Source organism: Erythrolamprus reginae, chromosome 2 (assembly GCF_031021105.1).
Source record: "Erythrolamprus reginae isolate rEryReg1 chromosome 2, rEryReg1.hap1, whole genome shotgun sequence".
In the NCBI taxonomy this organism is placed as follows: domain Eukaryota; kingdom Metazoa; phylum Chordata; class Lepidosauria; order Squamata; family Dipsadidae; genus Erythrolamprus; species Erythrolamprus reginae.
In genome coordinates, this window is record NC_091951.1 from 6,772,158 (window position 1) to 6,799,364 (window position 27,207).

Genomic DNA, 27,207 nt, shown 5'->3' on the forward strand with positions numbered 1-27,207 from the left:
ATAAAAACATTGAAAATTTCAAAATTAACTCACATCAGTCTTTTACTATTATAAATGTAAATTTAACTATAAATTATTCATATATTTTATCCTTCTGATACAATTTTATAAATTCATTTGTCATTCATTTATTTTAAAAAGAACAATGCTAATTCTAATTGTTTTATTACACCATTTCATTTAAGTATTAAATCATCCATCCTCAAATTTCCATTCTTCTTGCCAAACCCCAGTTGTTTTATATCTAATCTTTCTTATCTTTTTAAAATCAGATACTTTCTTCCTCTTTCTCTGTCAAAATATACAATTTTTGCAGGTTTTCTAAATTCCATCCCAAATTCTTTCTTATTTTGCCCATTCCGAGGTGTCGGGTCACACATATTCTCAATACAAGTGCTTATTTTCATATAATCATTATCAAACCTATGAACCTCTACCCCCTCTTTAATCAAACCACCTTCTAAATCTCTTTTGAGATCTTTTTGGATCCCTTCCTTCCTTGTTCAATCTCATGAATAAATTCAATTGGCAGTACTTTTCCATCCATTCATAACTCCTCTCTTCTTTCTCCTCTCCATCATTTTCTATATAATCTTGGTTCAGCCTTCCAAATTGAAAGTACAATATTAGGATTTCTGTATTCATTTCTCCAATCAGAAATATCTTGCATAAAGTCATTAAAAAGATTTTTTTTAATTCTTGTATCTCGTCCAAATTTTAAAAGACCAATGTATCTTCAATGAAACCAACTGCCTATCCTTTTACTCCTTCCAAGTTGGGATAAAGTTCAAATCAGAAATATTTTCTTCTGGTTCCCAAGAAAATCCCAGTTGCTCTTGTTGTTTTTTTATTTTTTATTTTTTAATTTATTTTCCAAAAACAAGACAAAATGTACATATATACATACATAAATTCACACAACAGATTTAAACTTAATATTAACTGCTCCAAACTTGACTGTAAAAAATAGGACTTCAGTAACCGAGTTGTCGAAGCGTGGAACTCATTACTGGACTCCATAGTGTCATCCCCAAACCCCCAACATTTTCCCCTTAGATTATCTAGGGTTGACCTATCCAGATTCCTAAGAGGTCAGTAAGTGGCGAGTGCAAGTGCACTAGAGTGCCTTCCGTCCCCTGTCCTATATCTCCTATACCTCCTATACCTTTCGTCTATTCCTATATCTATTCTTCTATTCTTTCATTGATATGTTCTATTCCTATACTTTCTTTTCTATTCTTTCTTAGATATATTTTACTATGAGTATCTCCTCTATAACCTTCATCATGTATTTTACTATGTGTATATAGATATATTTATTATTTATTTATTTATTATTGAGATTTGTATGCCGCCCCTCTCCGCAGACCCACTATATCCCCACTAAAACCCTCATTGTGTATTGGACAAAATAAATAAATAAAATAAAATAAATAAAATAAATAAAAAAGCAACAACAAAACATACAACAAGAAACAAACCAAAAAAGGAGCCCTAATCACTCTGCTTTTAGTAGAAGCCTCTAAAGCAAACCTTTTATTGATCAGATCATACTAAAAGGAAGAGGAAAATGTACTTACATTTTTCTACTATTTACAGGTCTTCATATTTACAGTTTTATAGTAATAAACTTTATAGTCTTGATTTTTTAGTTATTTCTTCTGATTAACCAAATATAGACCCTTTCCCAGATTTTATTGTATTCAGTCTCTTCTTAACCTTTCAACCGCCTCGTCATCATATCCAGCTCTGCATATTCAATAATTTTCCTAATTATTTCTTCTTCTTTTGGAACTTCTGCATCCTTCCATTTTTGAGCAAAAACTATTCTAGTTGCAGTTAGAATGTGTGTTATCAGATATTGTGTGTGCTTTTTTGTATTTTTGAGGTAATATACCAAGTAAGAAAAATTCCGGAGTCTTTCTAACCTCCAGTTTTATAATTTCTTTTAACCATTTTCAACAATATTCCAATATAATTTGGCCTTTGGGCAAGTCCACCATTGATGATAATATGTGCCAATTTCCTTTTTACATTTCCAACAGAGTGGAAATGAGAATGTATTGGAAGGCAAATGTCAGGTTTTTATCAGGTTCTCTGTAAATGATACCTACTTAGTTTTTGCCAATTTATACCCAGAGTTTTTCCCATTTATCTAAGTCTATGTTGTGTCCAAAATTTCTGCACCAACTAATCATACTATCTTTTAAGATCAATTCTTCTGTTTTGAACCTTATCAGATATTTATAGATTTTTCCAATCAGTTTTCCTTGACTCTTTGTTATTATCTTGTCAATCGCACTATTTTTTTTTGAAAAAGGTAAGTCTTTACATCTTTATGGAATCTTCCCTGAATCTGAGCTCTTGATCACTTGCTATGGAAACAGTCAACTAAGCTCCATCATGTGAAGGTCATATTCAGTGAAGAAACATAGAAACATAGAAACATAGAAGACTGACGGCAGAAAAAGACCTCATGGTCTATCTAGTCTGCCCTTATACTATTTTCTGTATTTTATCTTAGGATGGATATATGTTTATCTCAGGCATGTTTAAATTCAGTTACTGTGGATTTACCAACCACGTCTGCTGGAAGTTTGTTCCAAGGATCTACTACTCTTTCAGTGAAATAATATTTTCTCACGTTGCTTTTGATCTTTCCCCCAGCTAACTTCAGATTGTGTCCCCTTGTTCTTGTGTTCACTTTCCTATTAAAAACATTTCCCTCCTGGACCTTATTTAACCTTTAACATATTTAAATATTTTGATCATGTCCCCCCTTTTCCTTCTGTCCTCCAGACTATACAGATTGAGTTCATTAAGTCTTTCCTGATACATTTTATGCTTAAGACCTTCCACTATTCTTGTAGCCTGTCTTTGGACCCGTTCAATTTTGTCAATATCTTTTTGTAGGTGAGGTCTTCAGAACTGAACACAGTATTCCAGATGTGGTCTCACCAGCGCTCTATATAAGGGGATCACAATCTCCCTCTTCCTGCTTGTTATACCTCTAGCTATGCAGCCAAGCATCCTACTTGCTTTTCCTACTGCCCGACCACACTGCTCACCCATTTTGAGACTCTCTGAAATCACTACCCCTAAATCCTTCTCTTCTGAAGTTTTTGCTAACACAGAACTGCCAATGCAATACTCAGATTGAGGATTCCAACCAAAAATAAATCCAACCAACTACTACTTTGACTTCACCAGCAGATGTCTCCAATACAAAATCTCACAGTAACTTTTGATTCTTTTAATTTCTTTCCAGATTTTTCCAATTTAAATTTTGATTGTCTCTAAAAACAAATTATTATTACAAAATGTCAAAAAACAAAGCAGATGCATAATTCATGGTTTTAGTTGATTTTTAAAAAGCCATTTAGTGTTGAATAAAAAGCCTTTTGTTAGTCTAGCTGCTTCCACACACTAACTTAATAACACAACAATAATACAGTCGGTATCAAAGTTTTATTCCGGTATAAAACAGCTCACCTTTCCACACAATCCTCTTTCTACTCCACCTCCTTCCAGATGACTCCCAATGCTTTCTTTATCTCTTTCTAGCACATAACCGCTGCAACTATGGCAGACGAGACCATTTCACCCACTGCCGGTCGAGGTCGGTTGCCAGCCCATCGCGGGGAATGCCATCCCCAAAAACAGCAGATGGAAAAGACCCCTTGTTCAACCCCCCCCTCCAGGGGAGTTCCGGGCCGATCCAAACAGGAATCAGCACGCCCCCAAAAATGTTCCCTCTAATTTTTTTTCGGTGTGGGCGGAAAAGTATATTGTCTGAGCAACAGTCCCTTTGGGACTGGGCAGCATAGAATAAATAAATAAATAAATAAATAAATAGATAGATAGATAGATAGATAGATAGATAGATAGATAGATAGATAAATAGATAAATAGATAAATAGATAAATAGATAAATAGATAAATAGATAAATAAATATTCCAACTAAATCATGTTCACCCTTGTGCATTAGTATTTGCAGATCATCCTGTTTGTTTCTCAGGTTTTGTGCATTTGTGTAAAGGAATTTGAGGTGCTTGTGCCTGATATTGGGAGGGCATTTTGTATGTTCTGGCTGGTGTTTGAGCTTGACTTGTTCCCCATCCTTATTTTGTTCACTGTTTGATCTCCTAGTTTGATCACCCTCCGCTCTTGCTCTTTGTTTAAAGCTCCCCTGACAAGTTGGGCTATTCGGTTTCCTAAGAGATGCTTCCCAGCTCTGGTGAGGTGTAGCCCATCCATTGCTAGAAGCCCATCTTGGAGATATTGTAGCTCACAATCAAAGAAACCAAAGTTCTTTTGGTGACACCAACCCTTTAGCCAATGATTTATTTTGTGTTTTTTTGCCGTGTGTCGTCCTCTTGTGGGTAGGATGGAAAAAAAATGTGTGCAGATAAATCCACAGTAACCGAATTTAAACATGCCTGGGATAAACATATATCCATTGTAAGATAAAATACAGGAAATAGTAAAAGGGCAGACTAGATGGACCATGGGGTCTTTTTCTGCCGTCAGTCTTCTATGTTTCTATGTTTCTATGCACCTATGTTTTTGACTGTGTTGCCCAATTGGTCACAATCTCTCATTATTGCATTCAAGTCCTTCCCTGTGTCATTTGTTCCTGCATGAATCACCAATACGGGGCAGTAATCCATGAGTTTTATTATTTGTTTTTTCCAGCCTGTTATTCATATGTATAAGGATGATTTTATTTTTTTACAATTGGTTTGCTGGCTCATTATTAAACCATATTCTTATTTATTTATTTTATTTATTTATTTTATTTATTTTATTTATTTTATTTATTTTATTTATTTATTTATTTATTTATTTATTTATTTATTTATTTATTTATTTATTTATTTATTTATTTATTTATTTATTTATTTATTTATTTATTTATTTATTTATTTATTTATTTATTTATTTATTTATTTATTTATTTATTTATTTATTTATTTATTTATTTATTTATTTATTTATTTATTTATTTATTTATTTATTTATTTATTTATTTATTTATTGGATATGTATGCCGTCCCTCTCCGAAGACTTGGGGCGGCTAACAACAATAATAAGACAGCATATAATAATAATCCAATACTAAAAATTCTTGCTTTCATGATGGTTCTACTTGACAGACTGAATTATTGAATCCAGTGTATTGAATATCAGCACTTATGAATTATGTATTGAATATCAGTACTACTGTCAGGCCAAAGCCATCATGTGGAGTTAGAGATTTTGGCCTGTCACAGCATAAGGGGAGATGGGAAGGCTAGGGAGAAGTTAGTGGGAAAATTACTAGTCACAACCAAAGATTTCTTTCTCCGAGCCAAGATCACCATTTGTTCTGCTTCAACTGAAGAGAAAAGGAAGTTGATAACCCCCTGCATACGGACTGGCTCTTGTGATGAACTTGTGGGTGTGGGGATGTAAGATGAATCTTAACCTAGGTGGGATTCTGGGAAGTATTCAGAATCAGAATGACTATGACTAAAGCTCGTCCCTCCCATTTTTGTGCAATTTTGTTCATTTTAATCTCGATTAGCCTTCAAAATCAGAACCTTTTGACCATCTTTGGGATTGGCATACTAATTTGAACATTCTGAACATAATGAACTGAAAATTGAAATGAGAAAAAATGATGTTCACAGAAGATTATACACTTGTACTCCTCCGGGTCCTTTTAGACCCGAAGTATAAAAAGGCTTGTTCTAGCTACTGGAATGGGTTTTTTGAATACCTTTTTTACTAGTACACTAATTTGAACATCCCTGATCATAAACAAATGAAAATTGAAATGAAAAAAAGGATTTTGCAGGTGAATCTATCTGTAAATTGAAATAATGGCACACAGCTGGGGGGCAGGCTTTTCTCAGCAAGATAAACAAATAAGCATTATTTTTTTCATTTCAATTTTCTTTTCATGGTGTTCAGAAATGTTCAAATTAGTATACTAGCAAAAACAGTATTCAAAAACACCATTCCAGTAGCTAGAACCAACCTTTTTTTACTCTGGGTCACATATGACCCGGAGGACTACAAGTGTTCAAAACATTTTTTTTTCATTTCATTATGTTCAGAAATGTTCAAATTAGAATTCCAATGCCAAAGATGGTCAAAAAATTCTGATTTGGCAGGTTATTCTATTTATAAATTGAAAAAAGTGCATACAGCCGTGGGGGGAGAGGCCCTTTTCTGAGCAAAAGAAACAAATAAGCATCAACTTTTTCATTTCAATTTTCATATCATTGTGTTCAGAAATGTTCTAATTAGTATTTCAATGCAAAGATGATCAAAAAAGTAAGATTTTGCAGCCTAATCTAGATGAAAATGAACAAAATTTCACAAAAACAGGGGGTGCGGGGTTTGATGAGCAAAATAAACAAATAAGCATTATTTTTTTCACTTCAATTTTCATTTCATTGTGTTCAGAAATGTTCAAATTAGTATATTAGTGAAAACAGTATTCAAAAAGACCATTCCAGTAGCTAGAACCAACCTTTTTATACCCCGGGTCTAAAAGGACCCGGAGGGTAACATTGGTAACTTTTTTGCCCAGCAAAAACTATACACCACCACCACCACCTAAAAAAAACCCACCACCCTTAGAAAGAACCCCTCAAGTGAGAAAAAGTCATGGAATTTCAAGTTTCAGATATGCAGGGAAATTTTTTTACAGGATCTCAAACTTCATTTTGGGTCCTTTTAGACCCAAGGAGAATACCAGGGTTAAATGGTAATGGGTGATTCTCATTTGCTTCTGGTTTTGAATCAATTTTTGCTTGAAACATAGAAGTCTGACAGCAGAAAAAGTCCTCATGGTCCATCTAGTCTGCCCTTATACTATTTTCTGTATTTTATCTTAGGATGGATATGTGTTTATCCCAGGCATGTCTAAATTCAGTTACTGTGGATTTATCTACCATGTCTGCTGGAAGTTCGTTCCAAGGATCTACTACTCTTTCAGTAAAATAATATTTTCTCATGTTGCTTTTGATCTTTCCCCCAACTAACTTCAGATTGTGTCCCCTTGTTCTTGTGTTCACTTTCCTATTTAAAACACTTCCCTCCTGGACCTTATTTAACCCTTTGACATATTTAAATGTTTCGATCATGTCCCCCCTTTTCCTTCTGTCCTCCAGACTAGACAGATTGAGTTCATGAAGTCTTTCCTGATAGGTTTTATGCTTAAGACCTTCCACCATTCTTGTAGCCTGTCTTTGGACCCGTTCAATTTTGTCAACATCTTTTTCTAGGTGAGGTCTCCAGAACTGAACACAGTTTTCCAAATGTGGTCTCACCAACACAAAACAAAACAGTTTGATGAAACAAAGGAATAAATGATGATGATGATGATGATGATGATGATGATGATGATATAAACATTTTTTTACAGTTGGTTATTTATTCATCTTTTAAGAACCCATCAATTCATGCATGCCATTCAAGTGGTCCACAAGAATCACAAGCTCCTGCACAATATCACACTGGGCTACAACATCTATGACAACACTTTGAGCACACTGTACACTTCAGATGCCTTGCTGGATATTCTCTCTACTGGAAAAGCCAACGTTCCCAACTACAGCTGTGGAAAAAAAGAAAACCTTTTGGTTCTTATAGATGCAGCCCACAGTGAGATCTCAATCCAGATGTCCACATTAGTAGGCATCTACAAAGTCCCACAGGTTTGTTTGTGTGTGTTTCTCTTTCTAGTAAAGTGAGGTGGGTGGTGGTAGGAGAACAACAGATGTAGCCACATCTTCTCATTTGATTCAAAAGCTGTTTTTTGCTATGGCCATTTTATGTATCATGATTATGGACTGGAATCCACAGTGGGAATAGAAACATAGAAACATAGAAGACTGACAGCAGAAAAAGACCTCATAGTCCATCTAGTCTGCCCTTATACTATTTCCTGTATTTTATCTTACAATGGATATATGTTTATCCCAGGCATGTTTAAATTCAGTTACTGTGGATTTACCAACCACGTCTGCTGGAAGTTTGTTCGAGGGATCTACTACTCTTTCAGTAAAATAATATTTTCTCATGTTGCTTTTGATCTTTCCCCCAACTAACTTCAGATTGTGTCCCCTTGTTCTTGTGTTCACTTTCCTATTAAAAACACTTCCCTCCTGAACCTTATTTAACCCTTTAACATATTTAAATGTTTCGATCATGTCCCCCCTCCCCTTTTCCTTCTGTCCTCCAGACTATACAGATTGAGTTCATTAAGTCTTTCCTGATATGTTTTATGCTTAAGACCTTCCACCACTCTTGTAGGGACAAGAATGAAAGAAGTGACATCCTTGCATGACACCATTCCTATTGCACACTGAAGTGGATGAATGTGTCATCCAAATTAGAAAGTATTGAAACATGGAATGCTTAAACATCTTAGGATAGTATCTATCTGAGCAAGATACGAGATGGATACAATGGTTAAATATGGAAAAATTAACCAAATCCCTTTTAATGAACAAGTTTGTATTTGTAGAGCTCCAGAGAGAGAGGATATCAATTGTTGAGGAAAGACAATATCAAATGGGTTGCCACAAAGAAGAAGGAGTCAATCTATTCTCCAAAGCACCTGAGGATAGGACAAAGAGCAATGGGTGGAAACTAATCAAGGAGAGAAGCACTTTAGAACTAAGGAGACATTTCCTGATAATTAGAACAATTAATCAGTGGAACAGCTTTCCTCCAGAAGTTGTCAATGCTCCAACACTGGATGTTTTTAAAGAAGATGTTAGATAACCATTTATTTATCTATCTATCCATCCATCCGTCCGTCCCTCCATCCATCCATCCATCCATCCATCCATCCATCCATCCATCCATCCATCTATTCATTCATTCATTTATTTATTTATTTATTTATTTATTTATTTATTTATTTATTTATTTATTTATTTATTTATTTATTTATTTATTGTTAGAGTTGAAAGGGACCACAAAGGCCATCGAGTTCAACCAGTCAAGTGGCAGTTCAATCTTCTCTTAAAAATGTCCAGAGTGTTGGAGTTCACAACGTCCGCTGGTAGGTTGTTCCATTGGTTGATCGCTATGACCATCAGGAAGTTCCTCCTTATCTCCATGTTGAATCTCTCCTTGGTCAGCTTCCAGCCGTTGTTCCTCGTCCGGCCCTCTGGTGCCCTGGAGAATAAAGTGATCCCCTCCTCTCTGTGACATCCCCTCGTATACTTGTAGACTGCTATCATGTCCGCTCTGGCCCTCCGTTTCTCTAGGCTATCCATGCCCAGTTCCCTCAGTCTCTCTTTGTAAGTCTTGGTTTCCAGTCCCTTAATAATCTCGATTGCTCTTTTTTGCACCTTCTCCAGAGTTTCAATGTCTCTTTTGAAGTGTGGTGACTAGAACTGAATACAGTAGTCCAGGTGTGGTCGGACCAGGGCATAGTAGAGTGGTATTAAGACTTCCCTGGTCTTCTTCTGTGAAGAGGTGTAGGGTTTCCTGCCTAGACAGGATTTTGGACTGGATTTTGGACTGGAAGATCTCCAAGGTCCCTTCCAACTCTATTCGGACAGAGATCAACATCTTAGGCTGCACATTAGACAATTTCATATGTAATAATAGTTCAGAATTACACATTATATGGACCTTTATTAGAAGAAAAAAGTTCAGATGACAACTGCATAATAAGACAAAATAAGACATCCTCTGATAATAAGCCCAATCAGGCTTTTGAGTGGATGGCAATAAGGCAAAGCAGTAATTTCAGGGTTTAAAAAGGATAAGACAGGGTCTTATTTTGGGGAAAACATGGTATTAGATTGTAGGGATAATAAATAAATATGATTTTCATTCTTTATTCTTTTTTATTTAACTTGTTTCTTTTATTCTGTTTTATGTAAGAACTTATTAAAACTTTGTGGTTTGCATTCTGTATCATGATGTTTGCCTATTAGCTATTCAATAATAAACTATTCTGATGGGTTGGTGAGAACCAAGTTGTTAAAGCCCTACATGGCATCGGACCAGAATACCTCTGGAACCATCTTCTGCCGCACGAATCCCAGCGGCCGATAAGGTCCCACAGAGTTGGCCTTCTCCGGGTACCATTGACTAAACAATGTCGTCTGGCGGGCCCCAGGGGAAGAGCCTTCTCTGTGGTGGCCCCGGCCCTCTGGAATCAACTCCCCCCAGAGATCAGAACTGCCGCCACCCTCCTTGTCTTTTGCAAACTACTTAAGACCCACCTATATTGCCAGGCATGGGGGAATTGAGACATCTCCCCCAGGCTTTTATAGTTTTATTTATGGTAAGCATGTATTGCATGGTTTTTAAATGGTGGGTTTTTAGATGCCTTTTCAATATTAGATTTGTTTACATTGCCACACTGTTTTATTATTGTTGTGAGCCGCCCCTAGTCTTCAGAGAGGGGCGGCATACAAATCTAATATATTATTATTATTATTATTATTATTATTATTATTATTATTATTATTATTATTATGTCAGTATAACACAACAAACGAGATCACTATGCTGGATTTCATATTTCATCACCAGTCGGGCACTTTCCAAGCACCTAGGACTGCATGATGTAGTGGCAAATTATGTTTGCCGATCCCAGTAAAGCGGCCTTTTGCAATTGACAGATGGAGATTTTGTCAATTCCAATGGTTTTCAAATGTCCACTGAGATCCTTTGGTACTGCACCCAGCGTGCCAAGTACCACTGGGACCACTTTCATGGGATTATGCCAGAGTCGTTGCAGCTCGATTTTTAGATCTTCGTATTTCACTAATTTCTCTAGCTGCTTCTCCTCAATTCTGCTGTCTCCTGGGATTGCGATGTCGATGATCCATACTCTCTTTTTCTCCACGATCACAATGTCTGGTGTGTTATGCTTCAGAATTCAGTCAGTCTGAAGTCGGAAGTCCCACAGTAGTTTTGCTTGCTCATTTTCGACCACTTTTTCGGGCTTATGATCCCATCAGTTCTTTGCCACTGGTAAATGGTAGTTCCGGCACAAGTTACAGTGGATCATCTGTGCCACAGCCTCATGTCTATGCTTGTATTCAGTCTGTGCGATCTTTTTGCAGCAGCTAAGTATGTGATCGATTGTTTCATCTGTTTCTTTACAGAGTCTGCACTTTGGATCGTCTGTTGATTTTTCAATTCTGGCTTTGCAAAGTGCAGACTCTGTAAAGAAACAGATGAAATATTATTATTATTATTATTATTATTATTATTATTATTATTATTATTATTATTATTATTATTATTATTATTATTATTATTTTATTATTACTATTTTTATCATTATTATTATCATTGTTGTTGTTTTGTTGTTGTTGTTGTTATTATTATTATTATTATTATTACTATTATCATCATTATTATTGTTGTTGTTGTTGTTGTTTTGTTGTTGTTGTTGTTGTTGTTGTTGTTATTATTATTATTATTATTATTATTATTATTATTATTATTATTATTATTATATACTGGTATTAAGAACTAATATTTTGTACTTGACCTGATCCTACATATAACAATCACTCCCCATTGCTTTTCCAGATCACTTATGCAACTGTTTCAGAGGCTCTGAGCGACAAAAGTCAATTCCCCTTTTTCTACCGGATGGCACCCAAAGAAGAAGTTCACTATCCAGCAATTGTCCAAATTCTTCTCCATTTCAGATGGATCTTGATCGGCCTCTTTGCTACAGACACAGAAGAGGGAGAGAATTTCATGAGGGCTTTGACTCCTGTGCTTGCCAGGAATGGAATTTGTGTTATTGTATCGCAACGATTGGCACAATATATACCTACAGGCCCCCTCGGGGTTGCCCTATCTAAGTGGAGACAAGCTAATGTCTTCATTTACTTTATAAAAATTGCTGGCTACATGCATGGTTTTATTCCTGTTCATTTAACATTTGAAAGTTTGTCAGGACACATAGAAGGAAAAGTCTGGATTCTCTCAACCTTTTTGGAATTCGATATGGAAAGGAAAAGAGAATTCAAATATGTCTGTAGCATTTCAACCTTTGTTTATCAGAGAAAGAAAAGGCAAGATCGTGATGCGCTTGAATCCAAGCTCCTTGCAGAACCCTTAAGTGGATATCATGACTGTTCTTTTTCAAAGCACGCATTTTCTGTCAAAGGCCGGAGAAGATGCCTCTGGAAAGCATTACCTCATCCAGGGAACAGAATCCAAAATGACCACTCTTTTTACAGTATTATTAAGACTCTAGCCCACACCTTGAAGACTGCATATTCCTCCAGATCCTGGAGGAAAAGGAAGGGAGGCAAAGAGAAACGTCGGGCTTCGAATCTGCAGCCGTGGCAGGTATGGGTCCTGACATGGATCCTCTAATCTTAGTTCCTTTTGGGAAGGAGTTCAAAGGAGAAGCAGGGGAACTATCTGAACCCAACAGGTTTGGCCAATCTAACTGCTCAGAGGGGAATATTCCAAAGAGAGAGTAGAATGACAGATTTATTTTTTGAAGATGAAAAACCCAAAAGTCTTGTTGACTCTTGAAAAAGGGGCCTTCGGGATAATCATGACACGGATGACTGAGAATCTCCATAGACATTCCTGAGATTCTCATGGATGCATTTTCCTTCTTTCCATGAGCATCACATAACCCATTCACATTTGGTTTGCTATCAACTACTATTTTGAGATCATTTTTACACATATCCATATCAGGTATGGTAACTCTAATTCTTTTCCCCATGTGTCCAATGACGCCATCATCAACTCCATAACTCCCCATTTTTATGAGAAACTAAGCAATAACCCAGCATTACCATATTTTAATTTTATATTTATTTTTATATTTATTTTATATTTATTTTTATATTTATTTTTATATTTATATTTATTTTTTTTATTTTTATTTTATTTTTTATTTTTATTTTTTATTTTATTTTATTTTAATTTTAATTTTAATTTATTTTAATTTTAATTTTAATTTTTATTTTTACTTTTATTTTTATTTATTTTATTTTTTTATTTTATTTTTTAATTTATTTTTCTTTATTATTTATATTAATATTTATATTTTTGCCGCCCTAAGTCCTTCAAGATTGGGTGGCGTAGAAGTCAAATAAAATAAAATAAAATAAAATAAATAAATAAATAAATCTTTATATTTTTATACACAGAGACAGACACACACACACACTGAATTGTATTAGAGGTCTCTTACCCTCACAGTCTATTTTTTCCGGACAGTAAGTAATCTGTGTAGCAAGATTGATTGAAAATTGCTTAAGGAATTCCACGGTTATGCTGGAACACACACAACTACCTATGGCAACCATCTTCTATGAGATCTGGACTTCAACTCCCAGAATTCCTGAGCTAGCATGATTGGCTCAGGAATTCTAGGAGTTGAAGTCCACAAGTCATAGAAGAGCCAACTTTGGCTACCCCTGACCTAGGGGTATTTGTTTCCAGATAGTAAGTCATCTGTGTAGCAAGTTTGGTTGAAATTGCTCAAGAGTTCCAGTGTTATGTTGGAACACACACACATACACGCACACATAACTCCCCATTTTTATGAGAAACTAACCAATAACTCAGCATTGCCTGGGTATGTATGCATGCATGCATGCATGCATGTATGTATTCATTTATTCATTCACACACACACACACACATTGAGGGGTACTAGGTACAGTATATATGTGTGTGCGTGCATGTGTGTGCATGTGAGAGAGTCTGTAACATATTTTGCTGATAATGAAAAGGAAGCGAGACTACTATAGATCTATTTCGGGCTTATTTGCCTTCATCAGGTAGCCACACCCTTACTGGGATTTGAACCTGGAGCCTCTGCCTTCTAAGGCAGAGACCTTAGCCATTAAACTACAGGCTCATCCCTTGTATCAGCTTGTACCGGTGAAGGGTTGTGTGTGATATATATGGTGTAAATTAATTTAGTACAATTTGAAGACAATTTTAGCCACTTGACTTACCATACAGTGTAACCCTAATTTAACTGGTTTGCTAATCCTCACACTAGGAAGTACTTTGTAATACTTTGCACAATACTCAGGTTATATCCCCAGCTTTACATCTCCACCCCATGTCCAGTCAACAAAGCAGTGGAAGTGATGTGTCAGTGTCTGGAGGCTGTTGGGGCCTGGATGGATGTCAACAGACTCAAACTCAACCCTGATAAGACGGAGTGGCTGTGGGTTTTGCCTCCCAAGGACAATTCCATCTGTCCATCCATCACTCAGGGGGGGGAATTATTGACCCCCTCGGAGAGGGTCCGCAACTTCGGCGTCCTCCTCGATCCACAGCTCACATTAGAGAACCATGTTTCAGCTGTGGCAAGGGGGGCATTTGTCCAGGTTCGCCTGGTGCACCAGTTGCGGCCCTATTTGGACTGGGAGTCACTGCTCACAGTCACTCATGCTCTCATCACCTCGAGGCTTGACTACTCTAATGCTATCTACATGGAGCTACCTTTGAAAAGTGTTCGGAAACTTCAGATCGTGCAGAATGCAGCTGCGAGAACTATCATGGGCTTTCCCAAAAATGCCCATGTAACACCAACACTCCGCATCTTGCATTGGTTGCCGGTCAGTTTCTGGTCACAATTCAAAGTGTTGGTCATCACCAATAAAACCCTTCATGGTACTGGACCAGGGAATCTATGACACTGCCTTCTGTTGCATGAATCCCAGCGACCGGTTAGGTCCCACAGAGTGGGCTTTCTCCGGGTCCCGTCAACTAAACAATGTCGTTTGGCGGGGCCCAGGGGAAGAGCCTTCTCTGTGGCAGCCCCAGCCCTCTGGAATCAACTCCTCCCAGAGATTAGAATTGCCCCCACCCTCCTTGCCTTTCGTAAGCTCCTTAAAACCCAGCTTTCCTCCTAGGCCTTTACAATTTATGCATGGTATGTTTGTTTGTTTGTTTGTATGGATGTTTAGTTTTATAATAAGGGTTTTTTAGTTGTTTTTAGTATTGGATTTACATGATGTTTTTTATTACTGTTGATAGCCGCCCCGAGTCTATGGAGTGGGGCGGCATACAAATCCAATAAATAAATAAACATTTTCACAATCTATTTAGGAAGCATGATGAATGTCAGAATGACATTGGGAGATGGGACAGGGAAAGAGATGCCATGCAGAAATGATTAAATGAGAAGAAAGGAGTCCACTGCCACATAATCAAAAGGGAAAATGATCTCTGACAGTATCATCCATATTTTTTTTTGGGTTTGTACTTCCAGACTCTCAGATTTGTTAATGTAGTCTTACAATAAAGAAATATTAGATCATAGAGGTATAACAAGCAGGAAGAGGGAGATTGTGATCCCCTTATATAGAGCGCTGGTGAGACCACATTTGGAGTACTGTGTTAATTCTGGAGACCTCACCTACAAAAAGATATTGACAAAATTGAACGGGTCCAAAGACGGGCTACAAGAATGGTGGAAGGTCTTAAGCCTAAAACGTATCAGGAAAGACTTCATGAACTCAATCTGTATAGTCTGGAGGACAGAAGGAAAAGGGGGGACATGATCGAAACATTTAAATATGTTAAAGGGTTAAATAAGGTTCAGGAGGGAAGTGTTTTTAATAGGAAAGTGAACACAAGAACAAGGGTGTTGTATCCTGAAATGGCTACCTTGTAACGCTGTAAATAGTTTGTTCCTCTTTTCCAGCGCTGTCTGAGCCCAAGCAGGAAGTCGCTCCTGATTGGCTCAGACGCGGCCGGCTCTCGCTTTGGCGGGAACCGCAAAAGTATAAAAGAAGCGGCTTCTCCCTGCAGAGCCAGTCGGTACTCGCTGAATCGTCACTTTACCTTGCTGAGCTGTCACTTATTCTCTGAGCTGAATAAAAGTACCGATTGCTCAAACCCTGTCTCTGGGTCTACTTCACTGGCGACGAACGAACGGAAGAACTTCGCGTGCAACATGGACAAAATCCAGATCGGCCAGGCTCCAGAACTTTTCGATGCCGAGAAAATGACTTGGGACGAGTACATGGCCACCTTCGAGATATTCCTCGAGGCGGCGGGAATGCAGGACGCCGGAGCCGATCGCAGACGGGCTATTTTTCTAAACTACTGCGGCGCAGAGATCCGTAGACTTGCCCAAACTCTCACCGAACCAGAACAAGCAAGAGCCACAGCGTGGGACGTCCTTCAACAGAAACTAGCGAGCCATTTTAAACCAACCAGACCAGCCGTGGTTTACCGGCATCAATTTCACATGATGGCTCAGAGAGAAACCGAGTCGATAAGCCAATTCACAACGCGGCTTCGAACGGTACTCGCTCAATGCAAGTTTCAAGATCCGGAAGCTCGCCTCACCGACGCCTTGATTTTCGGCATGAAGAACCACACAGTGAGAAGTAAACTCCTCACCGAAGACGAGCCGACTCTACAAACCGTAATCAAATTAGCGCAAACCGCGGAAGCAGCCGACGCAGCGGCAAGAGAATTAAAAGAGCACGGAAGGCGAGAAACCATTGCCAAAATCGACGCCGAGTCTCCCAGCGCCATGGGAACAGACGTCCGCGGCCAGCTAACTAGCAACGGGGACGACTGCCTCCTCCGGCAAGACCAACCGAGACACCCTAGAGCTACTCATCCAGCCCCCTGCGCGGGCTGCCGGGGAAATCACCAGCGCCATCGATGCCCGTTCCGCGACACCACTTGCCGCCGTTGCAACCGGAGAGGCCACATCGCCATCGCATGCAGGGCAACGGCACCAGAAGAAACTTTTGCCACACAACAATACCAGCGACCCCAAAACCACCCCCCCCAATCGCGAGAAAGGAGACCGTTCCGCAACTCGGGTCAAAGGAATTACCCCACCGCTAACCGAGACTACAATAGAGGTAACTCTCAATATTCCGTGAATAACACGGCAACCAAAAAGGGGGCTAAAATTGTTATCTCGTTGTTACTAAATAACCAGCCTTGCTCAATGGAGCTAGATACGGGTTCGAGATATACCATCATGCCCTGGGAAAAATTTAAGCTATATATGCCTAATGTGTCTGAGGCTGACCTAATTCAAACCTCTTTGGTGATCAGAGACTTCCAAGGGGGGGTAATCTCGGTCCTGGGAACTGCAAATGTACCTATTGTATTTAAGAATGTCAAATGTACCCTTCCCATGCTTATTGTGACGGGGGCCAAACACTCCCTGCTAGGGCTAGCATGGATGGAACCGTTGGGGATTGAAATTTCGGGTGTGTGTAATGTAAACTGTGATATTATGCCTAACTTTGTGAAAGAGTTCCCTGAAGTGTTCAGCCCCACCTTAGGATTGTATAAGGGAACCCCCATATCTTTCTCTATTGACCCCAAGGTCCCACCAGTTAGACTGAAACCTCGCAGGGTTCCCCTCCCGCTTCTCCCCAAGCTAGACTTACAGCTGGACAAACTCATTAGTCAAGGTATCTTGGTCCCTGTGGAACAGGGGCCATGGGAAACTCCCATAGTGACACCCCTGAAGCCAGATGGCTCCTTAAGAGTTTGCGCTGATTACAAATCAACCCTGAATAAGGCACTCCAACACCACCCCTACCCCATTCCGGTTGTGCAACAACTCTTACACTCCCTGGGGGAGGGGAAAAGGTTCGCAAAGATCGACCTGGCGCAGGCTTACCAGCAACTTCCGGTCGATGAACAAACAGCAAACGCTCAAACAATTGTAACGCACAGGGGGGCTTTCAAATGCACGAGGTTACAGTTTGGGGTGAGCATAGCCCCAGGGATATTCCAGAGCATCATGGAACGCCTATTGTCAGGGGTAAATGGGGCCATCCCATATTTTGATGACATCTTAATTGCAGGGGAAAACCAGGAACAAGTGAACAAAAGAATAAGGGAAGTACTTAAGAGGCTACAGGACAAAGGGTTACGAATCAAGCCTGATAAATGTGTCTGGGGAACTAACAGTATTGAATTCCTAGGATATAAAATAGATAAGGAAGGTATCCACCCCACAACTGAGAAGCTGAGAGCAATTAGAGAAGCCCCAGAGCCACGAGATAAGAGTGAGTTGCAAGCATTTTTGGGCCTCCTTAATTTTTATTCCGTTTTTTTAAAGCAGAAGGCAACAGTAGCAGAGCCTCTCCATCGTTTACTCCAGAAGGAAGCCCGCTGGACATGGGGGAAAATTGAACGTGAAGCCTTTGCTCAAATAAAAAATTTACTAACTTCTAAAAGTGTAGTAGTCCAATATAGTGCCTCACTACCCATTAGGCTCACGTGCGACGCTTCGCCGTACGGCATAGGAGGAGTCCTAGCTCACGTTCTACCTAATCAGACAGAGGCCCCAATAGCATTTTTTTCAAGAACCATGACCAGCACAGAGAGAAATTATAGCCAGTTAGACAAGGAGGCTCTGGCATTAGTGGCAGGGGTAAAGAAGTTTCACAATTACATTTTTGGAAGAAATTTTGAGCTAGTCACTGACCACAAACCCCTACTAGGCCTGCTAGCCCCCAACAAGCCCACTCCACCTTTTATGTCTCCAAGACTAATCAGATGGGCCCTTTTCCTCTCTGGGTATCAGTATGAGCTCACCCACAAGGGGGGGAAGGAAATCAATCATGCAGACGGCCTCAGCAGATGCCCCATAGCAGACTTGGTAGAAGACCCTGTTCCAACCACAGACGTGCTAATGATAGAACTCGAGGAAAACCCACTAACCACAGCAAAAGAGGTAGCTGCACACACGCAGCAAGACCAAATCCTGAAACAAGTAGTGAACTGTGTTCTAAAGGGATGGCAAAATGATATTGTTAAACCTGAATTGTGTGATTTTAAGAACAAAAGGCTTGAATTGTCATATGTAAAAGGTTGTTTGCTGTGGGGGGATAGAGTGATCATCCCCAAACGCCTAAGGGAAAAGGTACTCAGAATGTTACACGTGGGCCATCCTGGGATTGTCAGGATGAAGAGCCTAGCAAGGGGGCATTTATGGTGGCCAGGGCTTGATGCTGATATTGAAAGTTGGGTTTCAAAGTGTGACCCGTGCCAAGAGTCTAGGCCCAATCCCCCCAAAACAACTCCGGCTGAGTGGGAACAGCCTGCTGGCCCTTGGTCTAGGATCCACATTGATTTTGCTGGCCCAGTGGGGTCTCAGTATTTCCTAATAGTGGTTGATGCTTTCTCCAAATGGTTGGAAATAATAGCAATGAACAACATAACCACAAGTGCCACTATCAAGGTATTGAGCAGACTGTTTGCATCCCATGGTTGCCCTGATCTATTGGTGTCTGACAATGGACCACAACTAACAGCCAGGCAATTCGAATTATTCCTAGATGGCCTGGGGGTCAGACATGCCCTCATCTCGCCTTACTCGCCCTGGGCTAACGGGTTGGCAGAACGTTACGTAAGGGTGGCTAAAGAGGCATTGCACAGGTCAGGCCCTGGAGATGTGCAACAGAACTTGGACCAATTCTTATTAACCCAGCACATTACCCCTAACTCGCACACACATGTAAGCCCTGCAGAGTTATTGATGGGGAGAAAGTTGAGGTCACCACTAGACAGGTTAAACCCAAGGTTCTGTTTGAATAATAACCAAATGTGCATAAAACCAGAAAGAGAAATGTATTTGGGTCAAAATGTATATGTAAAATGCTTTGATGGAAATGTAAACTGGATGAAGGGAATTATTGTTAAGCAAAATGCACCCAAGACTTATATTGTTAAACTGGAGGATGGTCGTTTGTGGAAACGACACATAGACCACATTCGGAAACGAACTGAAAACCAATCACAACAACCCGCTGACTCGGACTCTCCCCCCTCAACAGACTTTTATACATTGCCCGAACTAAGAAACACGCAGAGAGACTTATCGGGCCAGGGGGAACCATCCAGCGACGCCGAGCCATCCTCGTCCTCCGAGGCCTTCGTTGGGCCCGCCAGGCCTAGTCCGCCGCACCGGGAGAACAGCGGCGAGCCATCCTCCACAGTCAGTGGCGAAGGAGAAAATGGACTGCGCAGGTCAGCGCGAGAGTCTCGAAGGCCTCACCGATTGGACGACTTCGTCACGTGGCTTTCTTGATGGATGGGTCCAACTATGAGGGGAGGGGTGTTGTATCCTGAAATGGCTACCTTGTAACGCTGTAAATAGTTTGTTCCTCTTTTCCAGCGCTGTCTGAGCCCAAGCAGGAAGTCGCTCCTGATTGGCTCAGACGCGGCCGGCTCTCGCTTTGGCGGGAACCGCAAAAGTATAAAAGAAGCGGCTTCTCCCTGCAGAGCCAGTCGGTACTCGCTGAATCGTCACTTTACCTTGCTGAGCTGTCACTTATTCTCTGAGCTGAATAAAAGTACCGATTGCTCAAACCCTGTCTCTGGGTCTACTTCAAAGGGGACACAATCTGAAGTTAGTTGGGGGAAAGATCAAAGGCAACATGAGAAAATATTATTTTACTGAAAGAGTAGTAGATCCTTGGAACAAACTTCCAGCAGAGGTGGTTGGTAAATCCAGAGTAACTGAATTTAAACATGCCTGGGATAAACATATATCCATTGTAAGATGAAATACAGGAAATAGTATAAGGGCAGACTAGATGGACCATGAGGTCTTTTTCTGCCGTCAGTCTTCTATGTCTCTATGCTGTCTTGCTTCCCTCTCGTCTATCTGTAAGAAGATTAGCCTGTCACCTTTCTTCCTGACTTTTTGGCAATCTCCAATCTCAAGAATTTATGGATAATTTCTTTGCTTATTTCAATTTATTTGTGACTTATCTGGGATATTTCTTCATTTTGTTAATAATTTTGTGTCAGTAGGTATTTTCTCAACATACAATGGCAGAAATTTTGCTGAACCAAGAATATTTGCAAATGTGTCAACTCTAAAAGAAGGATGCAAATGTGAAAAGACCACATGGGTTTTTAAAAAATCATAGTTTCTAATTTTGATATTCCTGAATGTATCCATTCTAGTTCCACCCCTTTCTGAAGAAGAATGAATTGGTCAATCTTTCCCTGCTGAAACTGTACTTGGATGAAAATGGAGCTATAACTGCAGATCTGGACATTGTGAGCTGGATGTTTCTCTCTAATGGGAATCCTACCAAAGAGCAACTGGGGAATTTTGAAACACAGAGACTTACTATCAACCAAGATGTTCTATCACGCCTTAAGCTGCTCAACAAGGTAGGGAAAATATGGTCAGGCTCAAAGCCAAACTGGAAGCATCTATTTCTTTTCTCAGGACTTCTGGCCGACACTCTACTGCGCCCTGGTCCGACCACACCTGGAGTACTGTATTCAGTTCTGGTCACCACACTTCAAAAGAGACATTGAAACTCAGGAGAAGGTGCAAAAAAGAGCAACCAAGATGATTAAGGGATTGGAAACCAAGACTTACGAAGAGAGACTGAGGGAACTGGGCATGGATAAGCTAGAGAAAAGGAGGGCCAGAGCGGACATGATAGCACTCTACAAGTATACGAGGGGATGTCACAGAGTGGAGGGGATCACTTTATTCTTCAGGGCACCAGAGGGCCTGACGAGGAACAACGGCTGGAAGCTGACCAAGGAGAGATTCCACATGGAGATAAGGAGGAACTTCCTGACGGTCAGAGCGATCAACCAGTGGAACAACCTACCAGCGGACATTGTGAACTCCAGCACTCTGGACATTTTTAAGAGAAGATTGAATGGCCACTTGACTGGTGTACTATAGGGTTCTTGCTTGGGCAGGGGGTTGATGTCGATGGCCTTCATGGTCCCTTTCAACTCTAACAATAAATAAATATATAAATAAACTTTGGGTAATGGTGGAATACGGGTCTTAATTTTGATGCAGCCATTGCGGTAGTTGATGTACAGGTCAGTTTATCCTTGGTCTTGATGTTTTTTGAGATCTGCTCAGAGTTAGCAGGATTGGATTCATTGAAGTATGGATAGGTCAGGCCTTGAGCGAAGGGTTTTTTGGGGGGTTGGAGTCATTTCGGTTAATAGAGTTTATAGCGTAAATTAATTTTTGTTTGCCGAGTTCATTTTTGCAAATACCTCTACAGAATTGTGGGGCTACTGAACTGTCTCTATATTTAAACTCAGGGCCATCTCTTGAAACTTCAATGATTTATTCATTGGGAATTTTGTTGCAATAATATTGCAAGCCTGATTTATATCTGGTTCATTTATGACTTCAATCTCACATAGAATAGCATTATTATGTTTTTGTTCCTGTTCAAGGGTGTCTGATGAGTAAGGATATATTGTTTGGATGGTTAGTAAATTGTTGAGGTATTGTTTTCTGTGGTTGCTGTGCTTGTGTTTGTGGTTGAGGTAGTGATTGTTGAGCTATTGAGTGAGGTAGTGATTGTTGTATTGGAATATGATTTTGAGCATTTGAATTTCCATTTGTCTGTGCTGTAATTTTTTTTATCCAAAGATGTGAAGATGCTTCTATGCATGCTTCCATGGAATCTATGTATTGTGTGTGTGTGTGTGTGATGTTATGGTTGTTTCCAAGGTTTGGAATCTATCAGACATGGAAATTAGATTATCCAGTATAGGTAGACATGATGGACAGAAATAAAGAAATCTGGGAGTTTTTTGTAGGAAATTGGCTACATTTCTGTTTATTTCCAGGCAGCTGTTGTGGACATAATTTGAGCACATGTGGCATTTTTTGCATTCTTCATTCTCTTTGGTGGTTTAGTTACATTTGCAGCATATATCATCTTTGGTAGAGGTATCTTCCATTTGGGGGTTGTTTGATTGCAGAGGTTTTTTTACTTTTTGTTTGGCATGGTTAATAATCAAATAGTGGTTGACAAAAGATCAAACTTTAGTAACAATACTAAATGTAAAATAATGCACTTGCTGAAAAGGAATCCTCAATCTGAGTATTGCATTGGCAGTTCTGTGTTAGCAAAAACTTCAGAAGAGAAGGATTTAGGGGTAGTGATTTCTGAGAGTCTCAAAATGGGTGAGGAGTGTGGTCGGGCAGGAGGAAAAGCAAGTAGGATGCTTGGCTGCATAGCTAGAGGTATAACAAGCAGGAAGAGGGAGATTGTGATCCCCTTATATAGAGCGCTGGTGAGACCACATTTGGAATACTGTGGTCAGTTCTGGAGATCTCACATACAAAAAGATATTGACAAAACTGAACGGGTCCAAAGACGGGCTACCAAATTGGTGGAAGGTCTTAAGCATAAAACTTATCAGGAAAGACTTAATGAACTCAATCTGTATAGTGTAGAGGACAGAAGGAAAATGGGGGGACATGATCAAAACATTTAAATGTGTTAAAGGACCATGAGGTCTTTTTCTGTCGTCAGTCTTCTATGTTTCTATGTTTCTAACAATAATTCATGAGATCAATTTATTAATATCAATACCAATAATATCAATTAATTAATATCAAAATTCAATGGACTTAATTAATTCAATATCAATAATCAACCAAATAATATCAATAATCAATCAGTCTAATAATCAATCAGTTTAATCAATCTGCCAACCAACTCCCAATGACTAGTAAGATCCCAGAGCATTCCTGTTGGCTAAGCAGTGTCAGCTGGCAGGACCATGAGGGAGGCCCTTCTCTGTGGCTGCCCCAGCTCTCTGGAACATATTACCTCCACAGGCCTGGACTGCCCCCACCCTATTGGCCTTCCAAAAAGCAGTTAAGATCTGGCTGTTCCGATAGGCCTGGGTCCATTGATTTTATGGTTGTAATCAGAGAGATCTGGTGATACATATGGGTTTCTAAAATTGGTTTAATATTGGAAATGTTTTTAATGTTTTACTTTGTTGTTAAGCCGCCCAGAGTCCTTTGGGAGTTGGACATCAAACAAATGTAATCAAATAAATGAAATAAAATAAACTCTATATCCCTCTATATTAAATCTCTAGTTACTGCTATAAAATCAGGGACAACCTTTAATTGATTAGTTACCCAACAATTTCTAATATTTGAAAGATCCAGCCCACCCTATTTTAATGGTTCATACCATAATGTTTTATTTATTCTTTCTCTCTTGCCTCCATTACAATACATCTCGATGTGCTAGTTATTTCTATACACAAAGAAGAGAAGCCATAAAACTACTTGCCTAATGTTCATATCTATATCATGGATGGTGACCCCTAACATATTTTCTATGTTGTTCCTATTTTTCATCTTAGTCTTTGCCTCAGTCCAAATGTGTAGAAAATTGTCCTCCTGGATTTTTCAAGCGGACTCGGGAAGGAGAGCCAGTTTGCTGCTACGACTGTATTCCTTGTCCAGAGGGGACTATCTCCACTCAGGAAGGTGGGTTACACCACAAGAAAGTTTACTACATCCATCTTGAGTATTTTAATCAATGTGTTGTTAATAGATGTTCTAAGCTTGAACTTTTTACCCTTGTTTGTTAATTTCATTATGCTCAGTTTCTTACATAAGAGGAGGAATAATGAAAAGATCTTAAAAGATAAGATAGGAAAAGAGAAAGGGATATGATGGATTGGGCAATGCTATCTCTTCAATTTGTTAGTTTGGGAATGTCTCTCCATATTTACCGCTCTTAGGAACTCACAAATTTAAGCAATGGTTTCAGGTGAATGGGTTTTGCACACCTACTGTAAATCAACAAAAAAATAGATACAAATATTACATATATAACTTCAGAATGCAGCTGCGAGAGCAATCATGGGCTTTCCCAAATATGCCCATGTTACACCAACACACCGCAGTCTGCATTGGTTGCCGATCAGTTTCCGATCACAATTCAAAGTGTTGGTTATGACCTATAAAGCCCTTCATGGCACCGGACCAGATTATCTCAGGGACCGCCTTCTGCTGCACGAATCCCAGCGACCAGTTAGGTCCCACAGAGTGGATCTTCTCCGGGTCCCGTCAACTAAAGAATGTCGCTTGGCAGGACCCAGGGGAAGAGCCTTCTCTGTGGCGGCCCTGGCCCTCTGGAACCAACTCCCCCCAGAGATTAGAATTGCCCCCATCCTCCTTGCCTTTCGTAAGCTGCTTAAAACCCACCTCTGCCGTCAGGCATGGATGAATTGAGATCCTCTTCCCCCTAGGCCTTTGCAATTCTATGCATGGTATGTATGTATGTTTGGTTTTTTATATTAATGGGTTTTTAATTGTTTTTAACATCAGACTACTATTGTACACTGCTTTATTGTTGCTGTTAGCCGCCCCGAGTCTCCAGAGAGGGGCGGCATACAAATCCAATAAATAAATAAATAAATAAATAAATAAATAAATAAATAAACAAACAAACAAACAAACAAACAAACAAACAAACAAACAAATAAATAAATAAATAAATAAATAAATAAATAAATAAATAAATAAATAAATAAATAAATAAATAAATAAATAAATAAATAAATAAACAAACAAACAAACAAACAAACAAACAAATAAATAAATAAATAAACAAACAAACAAACAAACAAACAAACAAATAAATAAATAAATAAATACATACATAAATAAATATTTCGAAAGAAGTCTTTATTGAAAGATGAAAGTTTTAAAAAACCTCTTGTTATTTTTGTTTTCTCAGATAGTGAAAAATGCACCAAATGCCCAGATGATGAACATCCAACCGAGAACAGAATCCAATGTATCCCCAAAAGAATAACCTTCCTGTCTTATGAAGAATATCTGGGGATCATCCTGGTCTCTTTTTCCCTACTCCTGTTCTTAACCACGGGGCTTGTTTTAATCATATTCATTAAATACCTAGAAACTCCCATTGTTAAAGCCAACAACCGGGACCTGTCCTACATCCTCCTGGTCTCCCTTCTTCTTTCCTTTTTGTCCTCATTTCTTTTCATTGGACAGCCAAGGAAAGCCACTTGTCTTCTCCGACAAACAGTATTCAGCATCGTCTTCTCAATAGCTGTGTCTTCTGTGCTGGCCAAAACAATCATGGTTGTGCTGGTCTTCCTTGCAACAAAACCAGGAAACCAAGTGAAGAGATGGTTGGGGAAGAGCTTGGCCACCTCCATAATCCTTTCTTGTTCTGCTGTCCAAACTTTCATCTGCTCCATCTGGCTTGGAGTTTTCCCCCCATTCCCTGACTCTGACCCACACTCTCAGCCTAGAGTGATCATCCTGCAATGTAATGAGGGTTCTGATGTCATGTTCTACATCACCCTCAGCTACATGGGCTTCCTAGCTATCATCTGCTTCACAGTGGCTTTCCTGGCCAAGAATCTCCCTGGGGCCTTCAATGAAGCCAAACTGATCACCTTCAGCATGTTGGTCTTCTGCAGTGTCTGGGTAACTTTTATACCCACTTACCTGAGCACCAAGGGGAAATACATGGTGGTTGTGCAGATCTTTTCTATCTTGGCCTCCAGTGCTGGTCTTCTGGCCTGCATCTTCTTCCCCAAGTGCTATATTATCATCCTGAGACCAGATCTAAACACAAAGGAACATCTCATGATTAAGGAAAAGAAATGATAGTGAAATTGTTTTTTAGGCTCATATCATTTAATTTTCCATTACAATTATTACTGGACATGCATGCAAGCTCAAGCCTGATAAGACGGAGTGGCTGTGGGTTTTGCCTCCCAAGGACAATTCCATCTGTCCGTCCATCACCCTGGGGGGATTATTGACCCCCTCGGAGAGGGTCCGCAACTTGGGCGTCTTCCTCAATCCACAGCTCACATTAGAGAAACATCTTTCAGCTGTGGCAAGGGGGGCGTTTGCCCAGGTTCTCCTGGTGCACCAGTTGCGGCCATATTTGGACCGGGGCTCACTGCTCACAGTCACTCATGCCCTCATCACCTCGAGGTTCGACTACTGTAATGCTCTCTACATGGGGCTACCTTTGAAAAGTGTTCGGAAACTTCAGATCGTGCAGAATGCAGCTGTGAGAGCAGTCATGGGCTTCCCCAGGTATGCCCATGTTACACCAACACTCCGCAGTCTGCATTGGTTGCCAATCAGTTTCCGGTCACAATTCAAAGTGTTGGTTATGACCTATTAATCCCTTCATGAAATCGGACCAGAATATCTCCGAGTGGGCCTTCACCGGGTCCCATCAACTAAACAATGTCGGTTGGCGAGCCCCAGAGGAAGAGCCTTCTCTGTGGCGGCCCCGACTCTCTGGAACCAGCTCCCCCCAGAGATTAGAACTGCCCCTACCCTCCTTGCCTTTCGTAAACTCCTCAACACCCACCTTTGTCGTCAGGCCTGGGGGAACTGAGATATTTCCCTTGGGCCTATATAATTT

The 27,207-nt window shown here is 39.7% G+C and overlaps 1 protein-coding gene across 1 annotated transcript in view; it reads left to right on the plus strand.

The window, feature by feature from the left end:
• Positions 1-26,429, plus strand: part of LOC139158808 (vomeronasal type-2 receptor 26-like) — a 31,131-nt gene extending 4,702 nt beyond the window's left edge. Inside the window, exons 4-8 of the mRNA XM_070736144.1 lie at positions 7,443-7,710; positions 11,567-12,340; positions 20,939-21,151; positions 24,140-24,266; positions 25,525-26,429. Of these exons, the coding sequence (XP_070592245.1) occupies positions 7,443-7,710; positions 11,567-12,340; positions 20,939-21,151; positions 24,140-24,266; positions 25,525-26,429 (2,287 nt within the window). The remainder of the gene's footprint in view (positions 1-7,442; positions 7,711-11,566; positions 12,341-20,938; positions 21,152-24,139; positions 24,267-25,524) is intronic.
• Positions 26,430-27,207: the final 778 nt, after the last annotated feature.